The sequence below is a fragment of the Watersipora subatra genome, chromosome 10 (assembly GCF_963576615.1).
Source record: "Watersipora subatra chromosome 10, tzWatSuba1.1, whole genome shotgun sequence".
NCBI classification, from domain to species: Eukaryota; Metazoa; Bryozoa; class Gymnolaemata; order Cheilostomatida; family Watersiporidae; genus Watersipora; species Watersipora subatra.
In genome coordinates, this window is record NC_088717.1 from 13356343 (window position 1) to 13378252 (window position 21910).

Consider the following 21910-nt stretch of genomic DNA (forward strand, 5'->3'; position numbering starts at 1 on the left):
TGTTCCACAGTCTGGCACTCCAAAAAATGCACAACCGACCACCAACTAGATTTCCAATAAAATTGTGCATATATTTATTGCACCTAACAATTTATTATGACATGTTAGACTTCCAGGGTACTAAAAAATGATTTTCTCAGTATTCAACATTCGCTGCACAAACTTTCTCTTTTACAGGAAATCTGTAGCCGCTAATGGTAAGCACCCTCTGCAAAGACAGTGCACTGATTTAAACAGCTTTCGTTTCTCATCAAGATCACCCAGTGTTGAGACTGTTCAAGATGATGTGAATAAGCCTAGAATACAAGAGATACGTTCAGCTACACACCAGCCTGCCATAACTATGACTGAGGTTAAATCAACTATTATGAAAGTCCAACCCGCTACGGACCAAAGTTTATCTATTGTTGATGAGTGTGAGGAGGTGGCTACCCGAGATGGTTCATGTTCTATATTTAAGGTATGACACGTGTGTGCCCGTAAATGATAATGACATCTTAGAAATTTCTGAGGTTAAAAGAAGCACATTTCTTTTCTTTACCTTCACCTTTTGTTAGGTGTTCATATGCAAGTAGTATGTTGTTATGAGGTTTATTTCGTTTCCCAACTTAATTTCCTAAGATTTTTATTTAGTACACTCAATTTCTTCTATGGCCTGTTGTATGGTGCTTAGTATGTACTCAGTTTCACCTCGATCTATATACACGTGTATATATAAATCTCAAAGTCTGTAGGTCAGTTTGTATAGCTATTAAAATATTGGAATGAATAATCTGTATCGCAGAAGATTTGATCTCAGAACCTCCCATTCACCAGGCAAATATCTTACCAATTAAGCTACGTGATATTGATGGCTTCTTTGAGCGATATATGTCGCTATGTTGGTAAAAATATGCTACCGCTCTCCGTTATGGCGCAACATGTTCTATGTACGGTATTAGTAAGAGCTGTAGATAACTAGCTTACTTAAATTAGTCATTGGCAGTGTGCTAGTCTAATGGCAAGTGGAAGGCAACTACATTATAAGCTGGTTTTTAATACCCGTGCAACGCCGGCATTTTGCTAGTATATTTATAAGTATGAGCAGTTTTTTGTTTTTGTTCATCTGAGTAACTATTGCAATGTTCATCAGCAAGTCCTTAAGCTAGCTTTTTAATGTCTTTCAAATTGGCCATCAGAGTGTCCCTCAATATTACCTGCAGCATCTTTTTTGTCAGCATGGCCCTCCTCTCACCCCTCAACATTGCTCTATTAACGACCTTGAGCATCTTCTTTTTAATTAACATCAACGTGTCCTTTCTTATAACCAGCAGTATGCCCCTTTCTATGAACATATGTATCTATGGGCATCAACATGTTTCTCTTTATGAGCGTCAAATGTTGCTCTCTTGATGAGGATCAACATGTCTTTCTCAATAGCCATTTCCATGTTTCTTTCTCACGCTCTGTTTCTCTCTTTCTCTTCCTATATCTCTATCTGTCTGTCTATTTTTCTCTACTTTTCTCTTTCTTTCTATTTCTCACACTATTTCTCTATATCTCGCTATCTTTCTATTTCTTTCTGTTTCTCTATATATCTCTCCATCTCTATCTTGTTTTCTATCTCTCCCTATCTTTCTTTCTCTCTATCTCTATTTATCTCTGTATATTTCTATTTCTCTCTTTATCTTTCTTTCTATCTCTCTCTCTTTCTCTCTCTTTATCACTCTCTCTCTCTCTTTCTCTCTCTCTCTCTCTCTCTCTTTATTACTCTCTTTATTTCTATCTCTCTCTCTCGTTCTATCAATTTTTCTCTCTCTCTGTCTCTATCGCTTTTTGTTTTTACACTATCTCTCTCTATCTTTCTCTTTATCTCTATTTATTTTGCTCTATTTCTATTTCCCTCTTTATCTCTGTCTCCTTCTCTCTCTCTCCTCTCTCTCTTCTCTCTCTCTCCTCTCTATCTCTCTCTCTCCCTATCTCTCTCTTTTCCTCTCTCTCCCACTCTCTCTCCCTCTCTCTCCCTATCACCCTCTTTCTCTCCTTCTCTCTCCCTCTCTCGCCTTCTCTCTCCCTCTCTCTCTCCCTCTCTCTCTCCTCTCTCTCTCCTCTCTCTCTCCCACTCTCTCTCTCCCTTTCTCTCTCCCTCTCTCTCTCACCCTCTTTCTCTCCCTCTCTCTCCCCCTCTCTCTTCCTTTCTCTCTCCCTCTCTTTCTCCCTCTCTCTCCTTCTCTCCCTCTCTTGAGGACTTTAACAAATGCTTTTCTATGACCATTCATATCTCCCTTCCTATAGCCACCAGCATTTTGCTCTTTGTGACACTGTCTATTAACCTTCTCCATTTTTTGATGCTTTCATTATGAACTTCATCCTCACCTATCAGCATTGAGTTGTCTCACACAAAAATATCCTGAAGCTAGTATTTGGTAGAAATAGTCAGCATTCTTATTAACAACTCGTAACATCGACCTAGCCTCTTTATACTCATAACCATGCCAGACGATCGGTCATCAACATTGTAGATTTCTCAGCACGCCCGGTGTATTTCTTGTCATACAAGCTGAGCTTGATTAGCTTTGTTTTCAACCTGGTTTTCTGCACCAAGTAGCAGTTCCAGCCTAGCACTAATATTGTGTACAGCATCTCTCCATTGAGACGTAAAACGTGTTTCAACTCATTTGATTTATAAAAGGGTAACTGAGGAGAAGGTACTACAGGCCACAGTTTAGTTATTGTGTACAAAGAAAATGATTTGTCGGCTATACAAGATTATATAACTGGTCGCACTAAATATCACAAAGGATTACCTATAAATAAATTTACAACCGGATTTCAAAACAACATCAATGAAAAGAGACCAGCAAATGATAGTACCATCGTACATACGCACAAGTGCCTAGCCAAGTCAGAGTTTAAAAGAGTTATAGCCTGGTTTTTACGCAGAGCCTCTATTAGCTTAGTTTCTCCTCTCATCAATTATTAGTTATAAAGCCTTTCCTCAGTGTATGGCCAAGATCATGGTCCCCATTTTTCACTGTTCATGGTTCTGTCGTGAGAATAACGGAGCAGCACCGTGCTGATGAGACAGCTACTAACCAACTTACGGATACTAGGCAATCTACAGAGGCATCTCATAATATTATTTTATTCGAAGATGCTGGTGATGCTAGTAAATAATTTTTTTAAACCGTTTTACCAAAAATCTGTTCTTTTGATATTTTTATTGCGAGGTTTAAACCAAAATGAGTATAATGTCTGAGCTGGTTATCTGTAAACTAATAAAGTTGGGCAGGGGAGAAAATTTTTGGCTTCTTCGTCTTCTTAGCCAAAAGATTATTGTGGTTTTAAACTTATTGGTTCCGACAATTTTTTATTACACAACAGGCACATGTTACTAATTTTATTATCCCAGAGCATTCATCAGAATATTTACTAATGAAAAGCACTGTCTTGTGACTTTATAAAAACAGAATCTGTTCTTTCATTGAAAATGATAAGCAAACTGTTAACATTTTGGTTTTGTTTCACATTTGTTTGTAATTATTTATTTGTTTGTATTATTTTTATCACGCTTTGTTTGAAATTTCGTTTTCAGGCTAACACACCCCCAGTAATGTTGGGTGTAATACAGAGCCGCTTTGCATATTTTGACCAAAAAAATGACTATCTGCATAGTGAATCTGTTGTATCGTGAGTAGCTCAGTTTTTCACCTTGCAAGCGGGAGGTTCCGGGATCAAATCTTCTGCGATACAGATTTTTCATTGCTAGATTGTAATCGCTATAACTGGTCATAGGGTCAAAATGTCAAAAAGACGAATATTAAGATTCATATATATATACATATAGAGATTATGGCGTCCTTATAGAAATGGGTGAGGCATCGAATGCAGAGGATAGCTGAGCCCTGGCTGCAATGTGTTTCTTCCAAAACTTCAATTTCAGAGCTCGACGGAGAAGTCAAGCGTAAAACATTATCTCAAAGGTAATAATGAACCTGTTTACAAAAACAATATTAACTGTATTGTCCAAATATACAAAAATCGGCTGGATTATGATGTACAATTTACTCCTATGCAACTTTTACTGTCTGATCTAGAGTGAGTATTTACAATCAAACAACCTATACAACATTTACACCAAAAACAACACTCTAGTTACTTTTCTATACTGAGTGACATGCTAAAACGCAGTCATAAGCACTTTCATGTGCTGCCGACGTTTTTTGCGTTCAAACACAAAACTTACAAATTTTTTAATTTGCTTAAATATTCGTACCAACTTACAACTGTTGAACCAATGGCTACGCTTTCTAGTAAGCAAACTAAATTGATTACATGAATGATGATTAAATTTTCTTGCACATTTCAAAATAAGTAAAAACAACACACTCTTCACCATTGAGTCTGCATAAAATGTTACCATTAACCGGTAATCCATTACACTATCGGTGTTAATTTGTGTGTTTTGCTTTCTGCTGCCAATAGACAGCGCTGTAATGTTTCTGTTGTAGATTTGCTCAATGGTCGGTTGTGTTGCCCGTCTCTCGGCAGTACTATGCCTGGCTCGTCGTTGTCTCTATCGCTATACTTTACAATTTGGTCATTCTCATCGCTCGCATCTTCTTCGACCAACTCCAGGCGCATTACCAAGATGTCTGGTTGGCAATTGATTACATCTGTGATACTATCTTCCTACTCGATACTCTCATTCGCTTCAGAACAGGTATTAGATTGTATCTCAATCACCGTGTTGCCATGACGAGTATGGGGCGGATTTGGAGTTGTGCACACAATGAGTTATGAGATTTGGAGTTGTGCACACAATGAGTTACTACATGACAAGCATTTCAATGGGCATGCGCATGTTGCGGATTAGCACTGGAGCTTTATAAAAAATAAGAGTTTTTACACTTGATGTCGTAGCGGGGCTTTTGAAATCGCTTCAATTGAAATAAGAACAATTGAAGTATAAAAATTGTTTAAAGTGGAATAGCTTGCGCAGCATTTTCTTCGCATCGTTGGCAAGTGCGGTTTCCATTTTTCCAAGCATGGAACATTCAGTAAAAGTTTGAAAGAAACAGAACTCACTTCACTTCTGGGTCTTTGCCATTTCAAACTTGCGGATGATGCCAGTTTGCAGATTAACTGCGTCATAGAAACAGTGAATCTCTATCAAATGAGTCATAGAAACGGTGAATATCTGTCAAACGAGTCATCGAAACGGTGAACATCTGTCAAACGAGTCATAGAATCGGTGAATATCTGTCAAATGACTCATAAAAAAGGTGAATATCTGTCAAACGAGTCATAGAAATGGTGAACATCTGTCAAACGAGTCATAGAAACGGTGAATATCTGTCAAATGACTCATAAAAAAGGTGAATATCTGTCAAACGAGTCATAGAAACGGTGAACATCTGTCAAATGAGTCATAGAAACAATGAATATCTGACATACAAGTCATTTTAACAAGGGAGAGAGCTAAGCACTAACTGCACTCGATCAAAGAGCTATCAAGCTGCATTGAATAAAATGTTTTTACCTATATTTTAAAATAATCTATTGCGAGGTCCTAGTCAATCAATCAAGCAGCTTCCTACCTTCTCATATTCTATGACTTTCAAGTGTATGTAAACATTTATGTAGTATAGGATTGTCCATTTTACTAGTTCTAGGCTTGGGCGATCGTTTTTCTCGGGAAATATTACTTAAAAAACACTCTGTCCAAATAACTGCTACTTTTGATGCTTCCTGAAAACTGAATCTGCTTTCTGCATCTGCTAAACAAATAAACATAAAGGTGTTGTGTAAAGTTCCTTCATTATTGCTGCAACACAACAGGGGGTATTATTTCAATGACATGTCATGTTTTCGTCGAGTATTCACAGATAGCTAAGCATCACACAAAAATGTGATATACTTCTCAATGTATGTACTGCATTTAATATACTGTAGGTAGTTGTTTACTAATTTTGCATTATTCATCACAAGCAGACATGCCAGATGTTGTCCCAGCAGGTTTATTTGTATTAGAAAAATACCAAAAAAAGGTGAAAGATTTGCAAAAAATATAATAATTGTATTTCTAATTTTGATTATTTTACTCCAGCTATTTTTGAAGAAACTCAACCAAAAAATAAACAAACCAAAAAAACAAATAACCAATTTTTATTCTCAGACCTCAGAAGGAGCCCAATAAGCTCAGTCGGTTAGATCATCAGTCTAAAAAACTGCGGGTCATGGGTTCAAACCCATGGTTGGTCATCACTTTGATCATCATGTTACGAAGTCATAATTAGCGTCAGTTTAAATCACAATGTTATTTGTTGGCCCCAAAGCACCTTATGGATGTTGAGCCCAAAATCTATTGCGTCTACACTTAAAAAAGTATAAAAAAACTCATGCAAATTTTTAGACAGCTTGTTTAATTTTAAGGATGTGTCTATGGACAGACTAAGCCAAGTGTATATGTACAGTAAATACTTGTCTGCCATGTTGCTATAGGTTTTGCTTTGATGTTCTGTTATGTTTCAGCTTTCTTAGAAAACGGTTTGCCGGTCAGAAATAGCAAGAAGCTAGCAAGAAAATATATTAAATCAGTGGATTTCAAGCTGGATGTACTCAGTCTTTTGCCTACAGACTTTTTCTACCTCATCAAATTAGTGAGTGTGAAATACAACCCTGCCTTTCGGCTCAACAGGCTTCTCAGGTTCAGAAGGCTACCTGAGTTTTTTGACAAGACCATTCGGAACTCGAGGTATGTATCATACAGCAAGTTGCATCAGCTGTTGTAAAATTTAGCATATCCTCAGATAACAGTTTACATCATCTCGCAGAATAGTATTGGAAGTGTTATACGTATCATGGAACAAATTGTGGTGTACAACAAAACAAGTGCAATGTCTATCATATGAGGCTATTTATCACATTCATCAATTACATAAAGAAATATTAGATTAATGAAATTACGTTTATTTAAAAACTTTCTTTTGTTTTCTGGATATTTTAAGATCGTGGTATCCTTGATTTTATGAATAGTGGTAAAATCAGTTTCCAATAGACATGATGAGAGGTTACGGCTCTCTTATTTAGTTTGTTTATTAAAGGAAATCTTTATAGCTAGTCTGTATAGCTTTATTAAGGAACATTTATAACTGGTCAATGCATAGAATGAACGCTTATTAAATTCGCCTTAGTTCTAACAATATGAAAAAAGTATTAGGCTGGAATATCAGCAAAAAAAATTTAAAAACTAGCTACAAAACAAAAAAATGTGTTACACAGGTTTGCGTTATGGATAGTTAAGCTCCTTAAATGTGCCAACTTTTCCTAAACATCTTACCTCATTATTTTACTTTCATTCTCAGATTTGATCTTATCTCAGTTTGATGTACACTCTTATCTCATCTCATGTTTACTAATATCTCAGTCTCATCTCAACTTCACACTCATCGGCTCTCATTTCAATCTAATGTCTACTCCCTCTCTATCTAATGTTTACTCCCTCTCTATCTAATGTTTACTCCCTCTCAATCTCATGTTTACTCCCTTTCAATCTAATGTCTACTCCCTCTCAATCTCATGTCCACTCCCTCTCAATCTCATGTTTACTCCCTCAGAATCTCATGTTTACTCCCTCTCAATCTCATGTCTACTCCCTCTCAATCTCATGTTTACTCCCTCAGAATCTAATTTCTACTCCCTCTCAATCTAATGTCTACTCCCTCTCAATCACATGTTTACTCCCTCTCAATCATATGTTTATTCCCATTCTATCTCATGTTTACTTCCTTGGTTTTACCTATTTTTCTACATTTTCCAGCTACCCTGATATGAGTTTTTACATTTTGTAGTTACCCTAATGTGTTCCGGATAGTCAACCTCTTGTTTTACATCCTCGTCATAGTCCACTGGAATGCTTGCTTCTACTTTGCACTCAGTGATATCATAGGCTTTGGGGAAGATGGCTGGGTCTACCCCAATACCACTCTCCCTGGCATGGACACTCTCAGCAGAAAGTATATCTACTCCTTCTATTGGTCAACTCTAACGCTGCTCACCATAGGTATGCGTATAGCTGTACGCTCAAGCCTATTAACCATAGGTATTTGAATAATTATGTGCAATATTGTTAACCATCATGGCGTGTATAACTCTTTTTAACACGGTTAACTAAAAGTGTGTGTTTAACTCTGTCTAAAACTGGTAATCATAGCGGTGTGTACTTCTTTCCAACATCATTAACCTTAAGGTTTGTTCAACTCTGGCTAAAACTGTTAACTACAAGAGTGTTGTATCACGCTCGCTTACACTGTTAACTATAAGTCTGTGTATAACTGTGTATTTCCTTTGCTCTCGAGCTTTGGTTAATAAAAATAAAAAAGCTAACCATTAGATTACTGCTCACCACCATTTATTAGGTAAAAGTTAAAATTAGATTATTTCATTGATCAACCTTTCAGATAAACGACTACTTCTATTGATGGCACCTTCTTCTAACAGCACCTTCTATAGATGGATAGTGATAAACCAGTTTGGCTATTGCTTCATGATAAAACCATACAAACAGTAAACTATTATTAATTACAAAAACTACTCGCGGAATCTATTGCATTTTCAATTTAGTTTCATTCGCATCCAGCTACTAATGCCGCAAAATGAATATAGATTCCAAACTGTAGACCTGTTTTTTGAATTTTTGAAACATACACCGGTTCATATTTCAACAGGTGAGACGCCACACCCAGAGATAGACATAGAGTATGTGTTTGTTGTCATTGACTTTCTTGTCGGAGTGCTGATATTCGCTACTATTGTTGGAAACGTTGGCTCCATGATAACCAATATGAACCGTCACAGCAGCCTTTTTACACAGAGACTCGACGGTATTAAACGGTAAGTTTATGATTTTACAACAACCAATAGGAACACTGCATGAAAACAACCAATAGGAACACTGCATGAAAACAACCAATAGGAACACTGCATGAAAACAACCAATAGGAACACTGCATGAAAACAACCAGCAGAAACGCTGCATGGCACCAGTTCTTGTCTTTCTGCTGTTGTCAAGCAGTATACTGATTAGGTATGACAGAGAAAATGTTTTTCTGTTGCCCTTAGCTCATCAAGTTTGTAGAATACTTTGAAGCATGCCAAAACAGACACCAAATCTTATTGTTAGTTAGATTATGTAAGAATGACTTCTAGCAGCAAGGTCTTTTTGGGTCTTCTTTTCTATTTATCCAGCTAAAAAATATTGCATAGCCATTTGAAAAACATTAATGGTCATGCTCTTGTACTCACCGGCACTGGTTTTATTTAACAAGTATAATCACATAAAACCTTTCACAGTTATTGATGATATTTTTTGTTGTTTTCTTATAACAAAAATATCGAGAAATATGTTTAATGTCATTTTAATTAGGTTTTTTAAATCAAAATCTACTTTAATCTCTAAAAACTTCCTTTGTTAAAAGGTCAATCCGCATATCTCTTACAAATGAGTGATGATTTTGTTTGTCACTTCAGTAAACAATCATTAAGTTTTCATATAACAACTGCATAGCAACACACCCCCATATGGCGCTGCAGTGCCATCAAGGAAACAGACGTGTAGCTCAGATTCTTTGTAATTCAGTGTCACTCTCTGAAAGGGAAACACCCAAGTGATAGGCTATCTTAGTGCTATGGAAATTACTTTAGCGACTGACGGCTTATCACTTGTAAATGTGCTTAGCCTTTCTGTCATGAAGTAAACGCATGAACAGCAGGGTATTTTGCTGTATCATAGCTTGATGCAGCAGTAACAAAGGCTGTTTGTGTGAAGTTCACACTGAATAACATGACAGGAAATAGCAGTTTTTTCTGATCATCCATGGTCTGTTTTGTTCATTCCCGATTGCAGGTATAACCTTGACATAAGTCGTCTCACAACCATCGGTCTACCATAGCACCCTATGGAAGCACAATCTGCTTGTAAGCCAAGCGCAGTGCTTTAGCACTGGTGTACTTAGGTGTCGCAGTATTATCGCTGTACTATAGCTGTATAATTGTTCATCTATTACACTTGTTTATGCATCTTTTTTGTGCCGTGCCTTACTAACCCATTTTCAGAGCCACTCAAATCAAACTAAGTCTAATTATAAAGTAATGAGCTTTTAAAATGTTGATAGGGTGTTTAATTATTTTTCTGTCAAGGTATATGAAGATTCAAAAGGTCTCTCAGAGCTTGGAAAAGAAAGTAATCAACTGGTTTGATTATCTTTGGACTAACAGAGAGACGTTTGATGATGATGACTGTTTGTTGGCGCTTCCTGAGCAGCTGAGGTAGGTGGTATTTTATAAGCAAGTGAGGTAGGTGGTATTTATGGGCAACTGAGGTAGGTGGTATTTTATAAGCAGCTGAGGTAGGTGGTATTTTATAAGCAAGTGAGGTAGGTGGTATTTATGGGCCGCTGAAATGGGTGGTGTTTTATGAGCAGCTGAGGTAGGTGGTATTTTACAAGCAAGTGAGGTAGGTGGCATTTACGGGCAGCTGAAATGGGTGGTGTTTTATGAGCAATTGAGGTAGGTGGTATTTCATGAGCAAGTGAGATAGGTAGCATTTTATGAGCAGGTGAGTTAGGTGGTATTTTCTGGGCAGCCGGGGTTGGTGGTATTTTCTGAACAGCTGAATTATTTGGTATTTTCTGAACAGCTAAAGTAGGTGATAATTTCGGAAAAGGTGAGGTAGGTGGTATTTTCTGAACAGCTGGGATTAGGTGGTAATATCATAGCAGCTGAGGTAAGTGTTATTTTATGAACAGCTGGGGTAGGTGGTATTATCATAGCAGCTGAGGTAGGCTGTGTTTTTATTGCTACTGAGGTGGTTGCATTGATCAGAGCGCAGAAACAACTGCTATACTAGTAAAACAGTTCATATGTGTGTTGCTGTTTTAGGGGTTTGATTTATTATCATTTGTTGATTTATTATCATTTGTTGATTTATTATCATTTGTTGATTTATTATCATTTGTTGATTTATTACAAACAGGGGAGATGATTTATGCAAGTTGACAGGAATCATTATTTTCGTTCCATTTGGGCAAACGTATTACATTTGTCTAATAGTTTCTGGACCTGTTCCTTTAGTAGGTTTTGAGAAGGATTATGTGATACAGTTCTGAATTCCAAAGCTAATTTTTTTAATTTGTGTAATGTGTTGCACATTGCACATTGAGCAATGAATAATAGTAGTTGTGTGTAAAGCAGCTATTTTTGAGCCATTGATATAGAATGTCATTCAAGAAAATCTGATGTAAATATTTACTATAGTACATAAGCGTCGGGTGTGTTTGTCTGCTCAAGGCTTATGTTGGGAGATTGAAGGAAAAGTTTGTTTTTTACTGAATTCAAATCCGCAACATTTGGTTTGGTAGACCAACATGCTAACACCTGCGCTAATCAGCCATTTTAGGTCTATTTGAATAAATGTGGAGCTACAGAATCTTCGTGCTTTTATGTCACACCTGACAATCTTTTACGGCACACTGGACAACCTTGGTAATAGTTATTATAAATGATACACTTTAGGAAAACTACTAACTGAATCTTTTGTTTAGCTGTGTGATTAGTACTTTCAGCAAATCAAGATTATAACTCATCACTTCTTACAATAGAGAGATGTCAGGAAATGCCAATTTTTTTCTTGAAGTAACATAATTGGCCATAATTGAATGCTTCAATGACATTCACCTAAGGACATACATGCAAGTTTTGGTGCACATTTCCCCAAACATTGTTGCGTGTAAAATTTCAGAAGTGAAATAGCATTAGATGTCCACATGGAGGCACTGAGGCAAGCAAAGGTATTTCAAGACTGCGCTGCAGAAGGAGAGGAAGGGCTTTTAAGAGAGTTGGTACTCAAGCTAAAATCGCAAGTGTTTAATCCTGGTGACTACATATGCCTTCGAGGAGATGTTGGCAGGGAAATGTATATAGTGAAAGAAGGAAAGCTAAAGGTCAGTTCAGCTGAATCAAGCCTTATATAAGTTCACTGCTAATCTTAAAGGTAGTCTAGCTTGCTAGCAATTAGAACTACATGTACAAGGGATCACGGCGGTATATCCTGATATACTGTCTTAAAATGCGTGCTTTGCAGTTATTAAAATATAGATTTATTGTGAAGGATCTCTTGCAACCTTTTATTTCTCCACACTTCATTTGAACCAGCCACTGTTAAGCTTAATATATCAATATACTTTATCAGTAATATTAATTTATAATAGAGAGTATATGTATAACAAACATACACATGTCTCGTCTGTTGTGTGTAAGGGAAACTCCTGTAAATCTTTTTATAGTTCAAGCTTTGGCCCGAGAGCCTCTTTCATTTTGGCTGGTTCCTGGCTGCCTGCTTTTTTGAGCCTCGGGTGGGCTGAGTTGAAGGCCCAGTTGAGAGCCAATTAAAGCGCCGGCCGAAGTCTATCATAATATATATTCACCTGTTAGAGTTATGAAAAAAGTACATTTGGCGTGCTTTGGTGAGGCATGCACTTTTATAAAAAATGAAGTTGTGCATCAAACACAAACAAAGTGTCTGAAGGGTTGCACTTTGCTAAAATTCAGGTGTTAGGACCGGCTAAGGAGGTGTACGCAACTTTAGAGAAAGGTTCAGTTTTTGGAGAGATCAGCATTCTTGAGATTCCAGGCAGCAAAATTGGCAACAGACGTATGGCTGATGTAATGAGTGTAGGGTATTCTAGCTGTCTCATACTTAGCAAATCTGACCTTTGGGGACTGCTCAAAGATTATCCCAAGGTAACCTTTAATATTCACAACTTCTTATCTGGTGTCTGCTAGCTTTACATTATTTAATGTTGCTCTGTATTTTGCGTAATTATGTTCTTGCTTTATTATTTACCGGTCTAACACTAGTCTTTATGTGAACACTAGTGAAAAGGTCTAACACTAGTTTTATGTGAACACTAGTGAAAAGGTCTAACACTAGTCTTTATGTGAACACTAGTGAAAAGGTCTAACACTAGTTTTATGTGAACACTAGTGAAAAGGTCTAACACTAGTTTTATGGGAACACTAGTGAAAAGGTCTAACACTAGTTAGACCTTTTTTTTCTTATGCTATTGCTACTATGCATTGCTCATTACTAGCTATCTTACAGAATTAACCAAAATTATTACAGAAAGTTAACTTTATATTGATGTTATTGCTTATAGCTTTGTTCTCATTGCTTTCTTTGTTGTTTAGGCTGGAATGGAGCTTGATTATGAAGTGTGAAATACGAATAAACTTGGTATAATATTATAGGCAGCATTAATACAAATATGCTAGTTACTGTGCTTGCATACTATGATTTGGGTTTCTAATTGATGCTATGAATAAAAACTTAAGCATGAATGTGTGAAGCCAGAATGCTGCTGTTTTATGGTTTATAGCTTTTCAACTGTTCGACTATTTACAATTATTAGTTTTCTTCTAGGCTCGTGAGAAGCTCTACGAGAAAGGTCGTGACCTTCTGGCTTTAGATGATATGCTATCTAACACCGAACCTTCAACAACTGAATACCGAGAGACATCAATGTATGAAGCAGGTAACTCAAACTTTGCATTACTTCGGTAAATTTGAGTAGTGTCGTCACAGCCCAGTAAATGAGTGCAGTAGGCAAAAATTTGTTGCTAGTCAACATAGTCACTTGAGTGTCAAATGTTAGTCACCATAATCAATCATTAGTCAGTCGTTAGTCACTATAGTCAGTCATCAGCTTTTACCCACTGTAGTCAGTCATTAGTCAGTCGTTAGTCACCCTAGTCAGTTGTTAGTTGCTATCGTCAGTTGTCAGTTATTAGTCACTATAGTCAGTCGACTGTCAGATGTTAGTAACTATAGTCAGTCAACTGTCAGATGTTAGTTACTATAATCTATCATTAGTCAGTTGTTAGTCATTCAAGTCCCTAGCTCATCAATAGTTCACTGCTATAGTTAGTTGTTGGTCACACTGGCTGCGTTAATTCAATTGTTAGCTATTCCAGTAACTTGCTAACTAAGTTTCATTTAGTTACTAACAAGAATGTTCTATATTTGAGAGCGTTGGCTCACGGTTGCGTCTCCCGTTCAGCTGAATTAATATATACATTGAACGAACTAACTTTGACAATGTTATTTTATGAAGCATTTTGATTCTGCAGAATATATTGCTTTGACACCAGTAAAATAAAAAATTATAACTTATCGTTCTTACAAACTAAATGCTTTGCACTGATTGGATTGTTTTTTATGGTTGCACATTTGTACTTGTTACTCTGGATTAGGTAAACTTTAAAAAACCTACTTAAGGTAATCAATGCTCCACTGTCTTGTGAGAAACGCTAGGACACAGGTAAAGAAGAAAAAAATCAATAATCTAGCTAACGACCGCTTCTGTCAATGCTCTTTCAAGAGTTGTATCTGTTGCTGCTGACACTTTACAACTAGTTCAATTATAAAAGGTTTTCTTCTGGTGCCTGTTTAGCTAGCAAATCACGTAAAGATTTCTACCAGTTAGTAGCGCTCTACTGATTCAGTGTTAGCAATCCACCCAACTTTTTAGAACTTCTGTACAAGTGCAATTGCAATTAGTTCAGGTTTTAACACTTTAATTCCAAGCCTGGCATATCTAAGCGGGTTCCTTGAACTTAGACTTTATTAAACACTTTCCATCAATTGTGAAAGCCCTTAGAATAGTCAAATTCTTTTTTAAATGAATAATATTTTGGTCCTTTAACCTAGTAAAAAATGGTGAAAAAATAGAGTTGTTCTTATTTCACACTCTCAAAAAATTGATGTTTCAGAAGTAACTGAAGAAACATAATCATTGCAGTACACTGAGTCTGATAGAGTGTGTATATTTAATACATAATCATTGCAGTATACTGAGTCTGATGGAGTGTGTATATTTAATACATAATCATTGCAGTATACTGAGTCTGATAGAGTGTGTATATTTAATACATAATCATTGCAGTACACTGAGTCTGATAGAGTGTGTATATTTAATACATAATCATTGCAGTATACTGAGTCTGATAGAGTGTGTATATTTAATACATAATCCTTGCAATACACTGAGTCTGATAGAGTGTGTATATTTAATACATAATCCTTGCAGTACACTGAGTCTGATAGAGTGTGTATATTTAATACATAATCATTGCAGTATACTGAGTCTGATAGAGTGTGTATATTTAATACATAATCATTGCAGTACACTGAGTCTGATAGAGTGTGTATATTTAATACATAATCATTGCAGTATACTGAGTCTGATAGAGTGTGTATATTTAATACATAATCCTTGCAATACACTGAGTCTGATAGAGTGTGTATATTTAATACATAATCCTTGCAGTACACTGAGTCTGATAGAGTGTGTATATTTAATACATAATCATTGCAGTATACTGAGTCTGATAGAGTGTGTATATTTAATACATAATCCCTGCAGTACACTGAGTCTGATAGAGTGTGTATATTTAATACATAATCATTGCAGTATACTGAGTCTGATAGAGTGTGTATATTTAATACATAATCATTGCAGTACACTGAGTCTGATAGAGTGTGTATATTTAATACATAATCCTTGCAGTACACTGAGTCTGATAGAGTGTGTATATTTGATACATAATCATTGCAGTACACGGAGTCTGATAGAGTGTGTATATTTAATACATAATCCTTGCAATACACTGAGTCTGATAGAGTGTGTATATTTAATACATAATCCTTGCAGTACACTGAGTCTGATAGAGTGTGTATATTTAATACATAATCATTGCAGTACACTGAGTCTGATAGAGTGTGTATATTTAATACATAATCCTTGCAGTACACTGAGTCTGATAGAGTGTGTATATTTAATACATAATCTTTGCAATACACTGAGTCTGATAGAGTGTGTATATTTAATACATAATCCTTGCAGTACACTGAGTCTGATAGAGTGTGTATATTTAATACATAATCCTTGCTATAGATCTAATCTGATAGAGTGTGTATATTTAATACATAATCCTTGCAGTACACTGAGTCTGATAGAGTGTGTATATTTAATACATAATCCTTGCAATACACTGAGTCTGATAGAGTGTGTATATTTAATACATAATCCTTGCAGTACACTGAGTCTGATAGAGTGTGTATATTTAATACATAATCCTTGCAATACACTGAGTCTGATAGAGTGTGTATATTTAATACATAATCCTTGCAGTACACTGAGTCTGATAGAGTGTGTATATTTAATACATAATTCTTGCAATACACTGAGTCTGATAGAGTGTGTATATTTAATACATAATCCTTGCAGTACACTGAGTCTGATAGAGTGTGTATATTTAATACATAATCCTTGCAATACACTGAGTCTGATAGAGTGTGTATATTTAATACATAATCCTTGCAATACACTGAGTCTGATAGAGTGTGTATATTTAATACATAATCCTTGCAGTACACTGAGTCTGATAGAGTGTGTATATTTAATACATAATCCTTGCAGTACACTGAGTCTGATAGAGTGTGTATATTTAATACATAATCCTTGCAATACACTGAGTCTGATAGAGTGTGTATATTTAATACATAATCCTTGCAGTACACTGAGTCTGATAGAGTGTGTATAATTAATACATAATCCTTGCAGTACACTGAGTCTGATAGAGTGTGTATATTTAATACATAATCCTTGCAGTACACTGAGTCTGATAGAGTGTGTATATTTAATACATAATCCTTGCAATACACTGAGTCTGATAGAGTGTGTATATTTAATACATAATCCTTGCGGTACACTGAGTCTGATAGAGTCTGTATATTTAATACATAATCCTTGCTATACACTGAGTCTGATAGAGTGTGTATATTTAATACATAATCCTTGCAATACACTGAGTCTGATAGAGTGTGTATATTTAATACATAATCCTTGCAGTACACTGAGTCTGATAGAGTGTGTATATTTAATACATAATCCTTGCAATACACTGAGTCTGATAGAGTGTGTATATTTAATACATAATCCTTGCAGTACACTGAGTCTGATAGAGTGTGTATATTTAATACATAATCCTTGCAGTACACTGAGTCTGATAGAGTGTGTATATTTAATACATAATCCTTGCTATACACTGAGTCTGATAGAGTCTGTATATTTAATACATAATCCTTGCAATACACTGAGTCTGATAGAGTGTGTATATTTAATACATAATCCTTGCAGTACACTGAGTCTGATAGAGTGTGTATATTTAATACATAATCCTTGCAGTACACTGAGTCTGATAGAGTCTGTATATTTAATACATAATCCTTGCTATACACTGAGTCTGATAGAGTGTGTATATTTAATACATAATCCTTGCAATACACTGAGTCTGATAGAGTGTGTATATTTAATACATAATCCTTGCAGTACACTGAGTCTGATAGAGTGTGTATATTTAATACATAATCCTTGCAATACACTGAGTCTGATAGAGTGTGTATATTTAATACATAATCCTTGCAGTACACTGAGTCTGATAGAGTGTGTATATTTAATACATAATCCTTGCAGTACACTGAGTCTGATAGAGTGTGTATATTTAATACATAATCCTTGCTATACACTGAGTCTGATAGAGTCTGTATATTTAATACATAATCCTTGCAATACACTGAGTCTGATAGAGTGTGTATATTTAATACATAATCCTTGCAGTACACTGAGTCTGATAGAGTGTGTATATTTAATACATAATCCTTGCAGTACACTGAGTCTGATAGAGTGTGTATATTTAATACATAATCCTTGCAATACACTGAGTCTGATAGAGTGTGTATATTTAATACATAATCCTTGCAGTACACTGAGTCTGATAGAGTCTGTATATTTAATACATAATCCTTGCTATACACTGAGTCTGATAGAGTGTGTATATTTAATACATAATCCTTGCTATACACTGAGTCTGATAGAGTGTGTATATTTAATACATAATCCTTGCTATACACTGAGTCTGATAGAGTGTGTATATTTAATACATAATCCTTGCAGTACACTGAGTCTGATAGAGTGTGTATATTTAATACATAATCCTTGCAGTACACTGAGTCTGATAGAGTGTGTATATTTAATACATAATCCTTGCTATACACTGAGTCTGATAGAGTGTGTATATTTAATACATAATCCTTGCTATACACTGAGTCTGATAGAGTCTGTATATTTAATACATAATCCTTGCTATACACTGAGTCTGATAGAGTGTGTATATTTAATACATAATCCTTGCAGTACACTGAGTCTGATAGAGTGTGTATATTTAATACATAATCCTTGCAGTACACTGAGTCTGATAGAGTCTGTATATTTAATACATAATCCTTGCTATACACTGAGTCTGATAGAGTGTGTATATTTAATACATAATCCTTGCTATACACTGAGTCTGATAGAGTGTGTATATTTAATACATAATCCTTGCAGTACACTGAGTCTGATAGAGTGTGTATATTTAATACATAATCCTTGCTATACACTGAGTCTGATAGAGTCTGTATATTTAATACATAATCCTTGCTATACACTGAGTCTGATAGAGTGTGTATATTTAATACATAATCCTTGCAGTACACTGAGTCTGATAGAGTGTGTATATTTAATACATAATCCTTGCTATACACTGAGTCTGATAGAGTGTGTATATTTAATACATAATCCTTGCAGTACACTGAGTCTGATAGAGTGTGTATATTTAATACATAATCCTTGCAGTACACTGAGTCTGATAGAGTGTGTATATTTAATACATAATCCTTGCAGTACACTGAGTCTGATAGAGTGTGTATATTTAATACATAATCCTTGCTATACACCGAGTCTGATAGAGTGTGTATATTTAATACATAATCCTTGCAATACACTGAGTCTGATAGAGTGTGTATATTTAATACATAATCCTTGCTATACACTGAGTCTGATAGAGTCTGTATATTTAATACATAATCCTTGCTATAGATCTAATCTGATAGTTGTGAGTTTTTTATAAATAGAAAACAGCTAGTTTTAGTTTGAAGCTATTGTTGCTGACGAGAAGAAAACTTTTAGCTTTGTCTGTTTCTGAGCCTTGATTATTAACAGCTTCAATCAGTGTGTCATAAGAAACCAATGTTCTGTCACCAGATATTTTGCATTTCCTCGCTAGTTAGAAATGCCATAAATATTTTGGCGATTTTCTTTAATCAACTTGAAACTTTGAAATTATACTTAAAACATATCTTATACAAAGCTGCCAATTTTTGTAATTTTAGCTGAAATTGAGAAAAAAAAACAAAGTGAAACTTTGTAGTTGAGTTTTTTTCGGTCTGATGAAAAAAAAACACCCTGAATTGTCTCGGTCCCCCGGTTCAAAAAATTAAAATAGATGAGCTACATAGTTTTGAGCTCAACCATCAGTTTTTGAAAGAATACACAACAAATTTTCAACTCTGCATACTGCACCAGTACTTAGAGCGTAATTTATCTGTTCACTTAATGCATAAACCACTATGATCTGTTGGTCACCTCTCATTTATTTATGGTGCTGCCTAAGAGGTTGGTCAGCAACAAGAATGTTGAGTTTAGTTTTTGGCCATATTTATACCATAAATAAACTCAAGTTATTGTGTTAAGTACAATGGCTGCAAACTATGCTATGCTACTATTGTAATAATATTACTTATTATATGTACTTAAATATTATTAAATGTTGAAATTTAAAACAGTTGAAGAGCCAGGTCAGAAATGGATGAATTTACAATAAAACTTTGTAACGGAGATTGTTTGAGCCAAAACAAATAGATTTATTAAAGTTTTGTGGTGGGCAAGCAATGTTGGGTTCCATAAAATCGCCAGTGAATAGAATCAATATGGTTGAGTAGTTATAGTACTCGTCATCTTCCTATTGGATGAAGACTGATCTGTGCTACTGCTGCTTACTCATCAATTGTTGACGGGGAAAGTATTAATGATTGTATATAGATTAATATACATGTATATGATATCAATGAAATTATATAGATTGCCTTACCGCTGGCTGAATGGGTGAGTGGGATAAAACAGACGTAAAACTTTTGGTGTGATATGAGAGTCCAGACGAAACTGATGATTCACTTCATTCTAGGTTTTATGAACGATCTGTGCTTGTGTAAACTGACCCTAGCATAAACGTAAAAAAATTTAAATACTTTGATCGAACTTTTTAATATATAAAATTCATTGCTTAAATATATGTTATTACAATGAATAAACTTTGAGGTTTGAAGAGTAAGCTCAAACCATTTTTGCAGCGGAGATGCTGCGAGGTATGGAGGAGCAAATAGAGACCCTTGAATTAAAGGTTGACCAGTTTTTAAGCAGTTACAACAAGGAAAGAGAGGAGCTTAAAGCTAAAGTAGACAGACTAGAACGGCTGTTTGACTCGAGAGCACCACCCTGTTGGCACGTAGAAGGCAACCGATCACCCGCCGCTAGTCAGTCTCAGATACATACGTCAATATCCGTTACACATCTTAAATCTCCTAACAGCTGCCATCACTGTTCGTCAGCGACATCCAGTGCATGCAAGACGACCCAGCTCAGCCTCAACGTAGAGAACTTGGAGTATGAACATCACGAGGACACGCCGCATGGTCTCCATCCCGTTCACTCAAACAGTTCATTTATTAATCAGCAGACGGCAACTCCAGTACGCTCACAGACATTACGGTCTACTGTCTTACCTGAAGGCTCTGACAAAACATCGGTTGCCTTATCATCGTCTTCTCGAAGTAATCACCCGCAGTAGCTACCGTATTTTATAATCAGCGCCTGATATTGGATCAGCTTGCCCTTAGGATACTAGTATGTACGTTTCACGCAGCATTCCTTATGCAACTATGTAATGAAGGCTTTCTCTTTTATAAGTATTTATTTATGCTTGTAAGTTGGTGGTAAACCAATAATAGTGGTGCCAATGTAACAATATGATACATTTTCAATAAATCATTGGCCTATATGTGGGTACTTTTTGTCTTATAAGCTGGTGCTACATTTCAGTAAACTGTATACTGTCTGTGATACATATACGCCGAATGGTTGAAGTGGAAACAAGCGCAGAGCGCTGGCTTAACTAAATTGAACGAAGACAAAACTTGAGTTCAACAAATTCATCGAATACACAAATAAAGTTCTGTGGAGTCTAAGATTTTTAGTTTTGATGTCACTAATAGGTATAACGATGAAATTAATCGCTTATCAACTTGAGAGTTTTGTTTGATTTCTTTGATAACGACAAATCATTAACAAGTTCCTCTAAAGAAAATGTTTTCTAAGCTAATAACCCGTTTATTGATTTTGTCTAGAATAACTCTTCTCTGTTGAGATACTTTCATTGTTTCACGTTTATCATAAAGATAGTGTAAATACAGTATGTTGAGCTAAGAAAACAATAGATTAGTTCGCAAAATCTGTCTATATTTCAAATTTCTTTAGCAATGATAATTTGAAAAAAAAACGAAAATTCTCAATTTCAACTTTTTTGCATACTGAATACACCCCAAAATTGATGACATCTGTTACTAGCTTTTTTAAATTAGGTCACAAAAATATTTTTTCTAAAATCTGTGAAGCCATTCCTAGTGTACAGGTTGCTATTTGCATAAGAGCCTTTATGTGAGAAGACCAAAAACTTTGGAATGTGGCATGTATCTCAAATTAGCCTGTTTGACTTGACCACAATGCTCAGCTTTTTCCCATTTCTTGAGTACCTCGTTACAAAGTTCCTTTTGTACAATAGTCATGTATCAACTCCTCTTCCTGTCACCATTATGTTTCCTGTCGGGTTTGCTGCCGCTAGACTAATAGGTTTTATAGACAACCCTTACTACGCACGC

General features: G+C 35.6%; 1 protein-coding gene across 1 annotated transcript; it reads left to right on the forward strand.

The window, feature by feature from the left end:
- Positions 1-127: 127 nt before the first annotated feature.
- On the forward strand, positions 128-20823 carry LOC137406801 (cyclic nucleotide-gated channel alpha-3-like). The gene is made up of 11 exons (XM_068093413.1): positions 128-460; positions 3847-3962; positions 4491-4702; positions 6514-6736; positions 7833-8044; positions 8709-8874; positions 10180-10308; positions 11780-11981; positions 12589-12780; positions 13460-13571; positions 20327-20823. Exons 1-11 carry the CDS (start codon positions 128-130, stop codon positions 20821-20823), a joined length of 2394 nt encoding a protein of 797 aa, XP_067949514.1.
- Positions 20824-21910: the final 1087 nt, after the last annotated feature.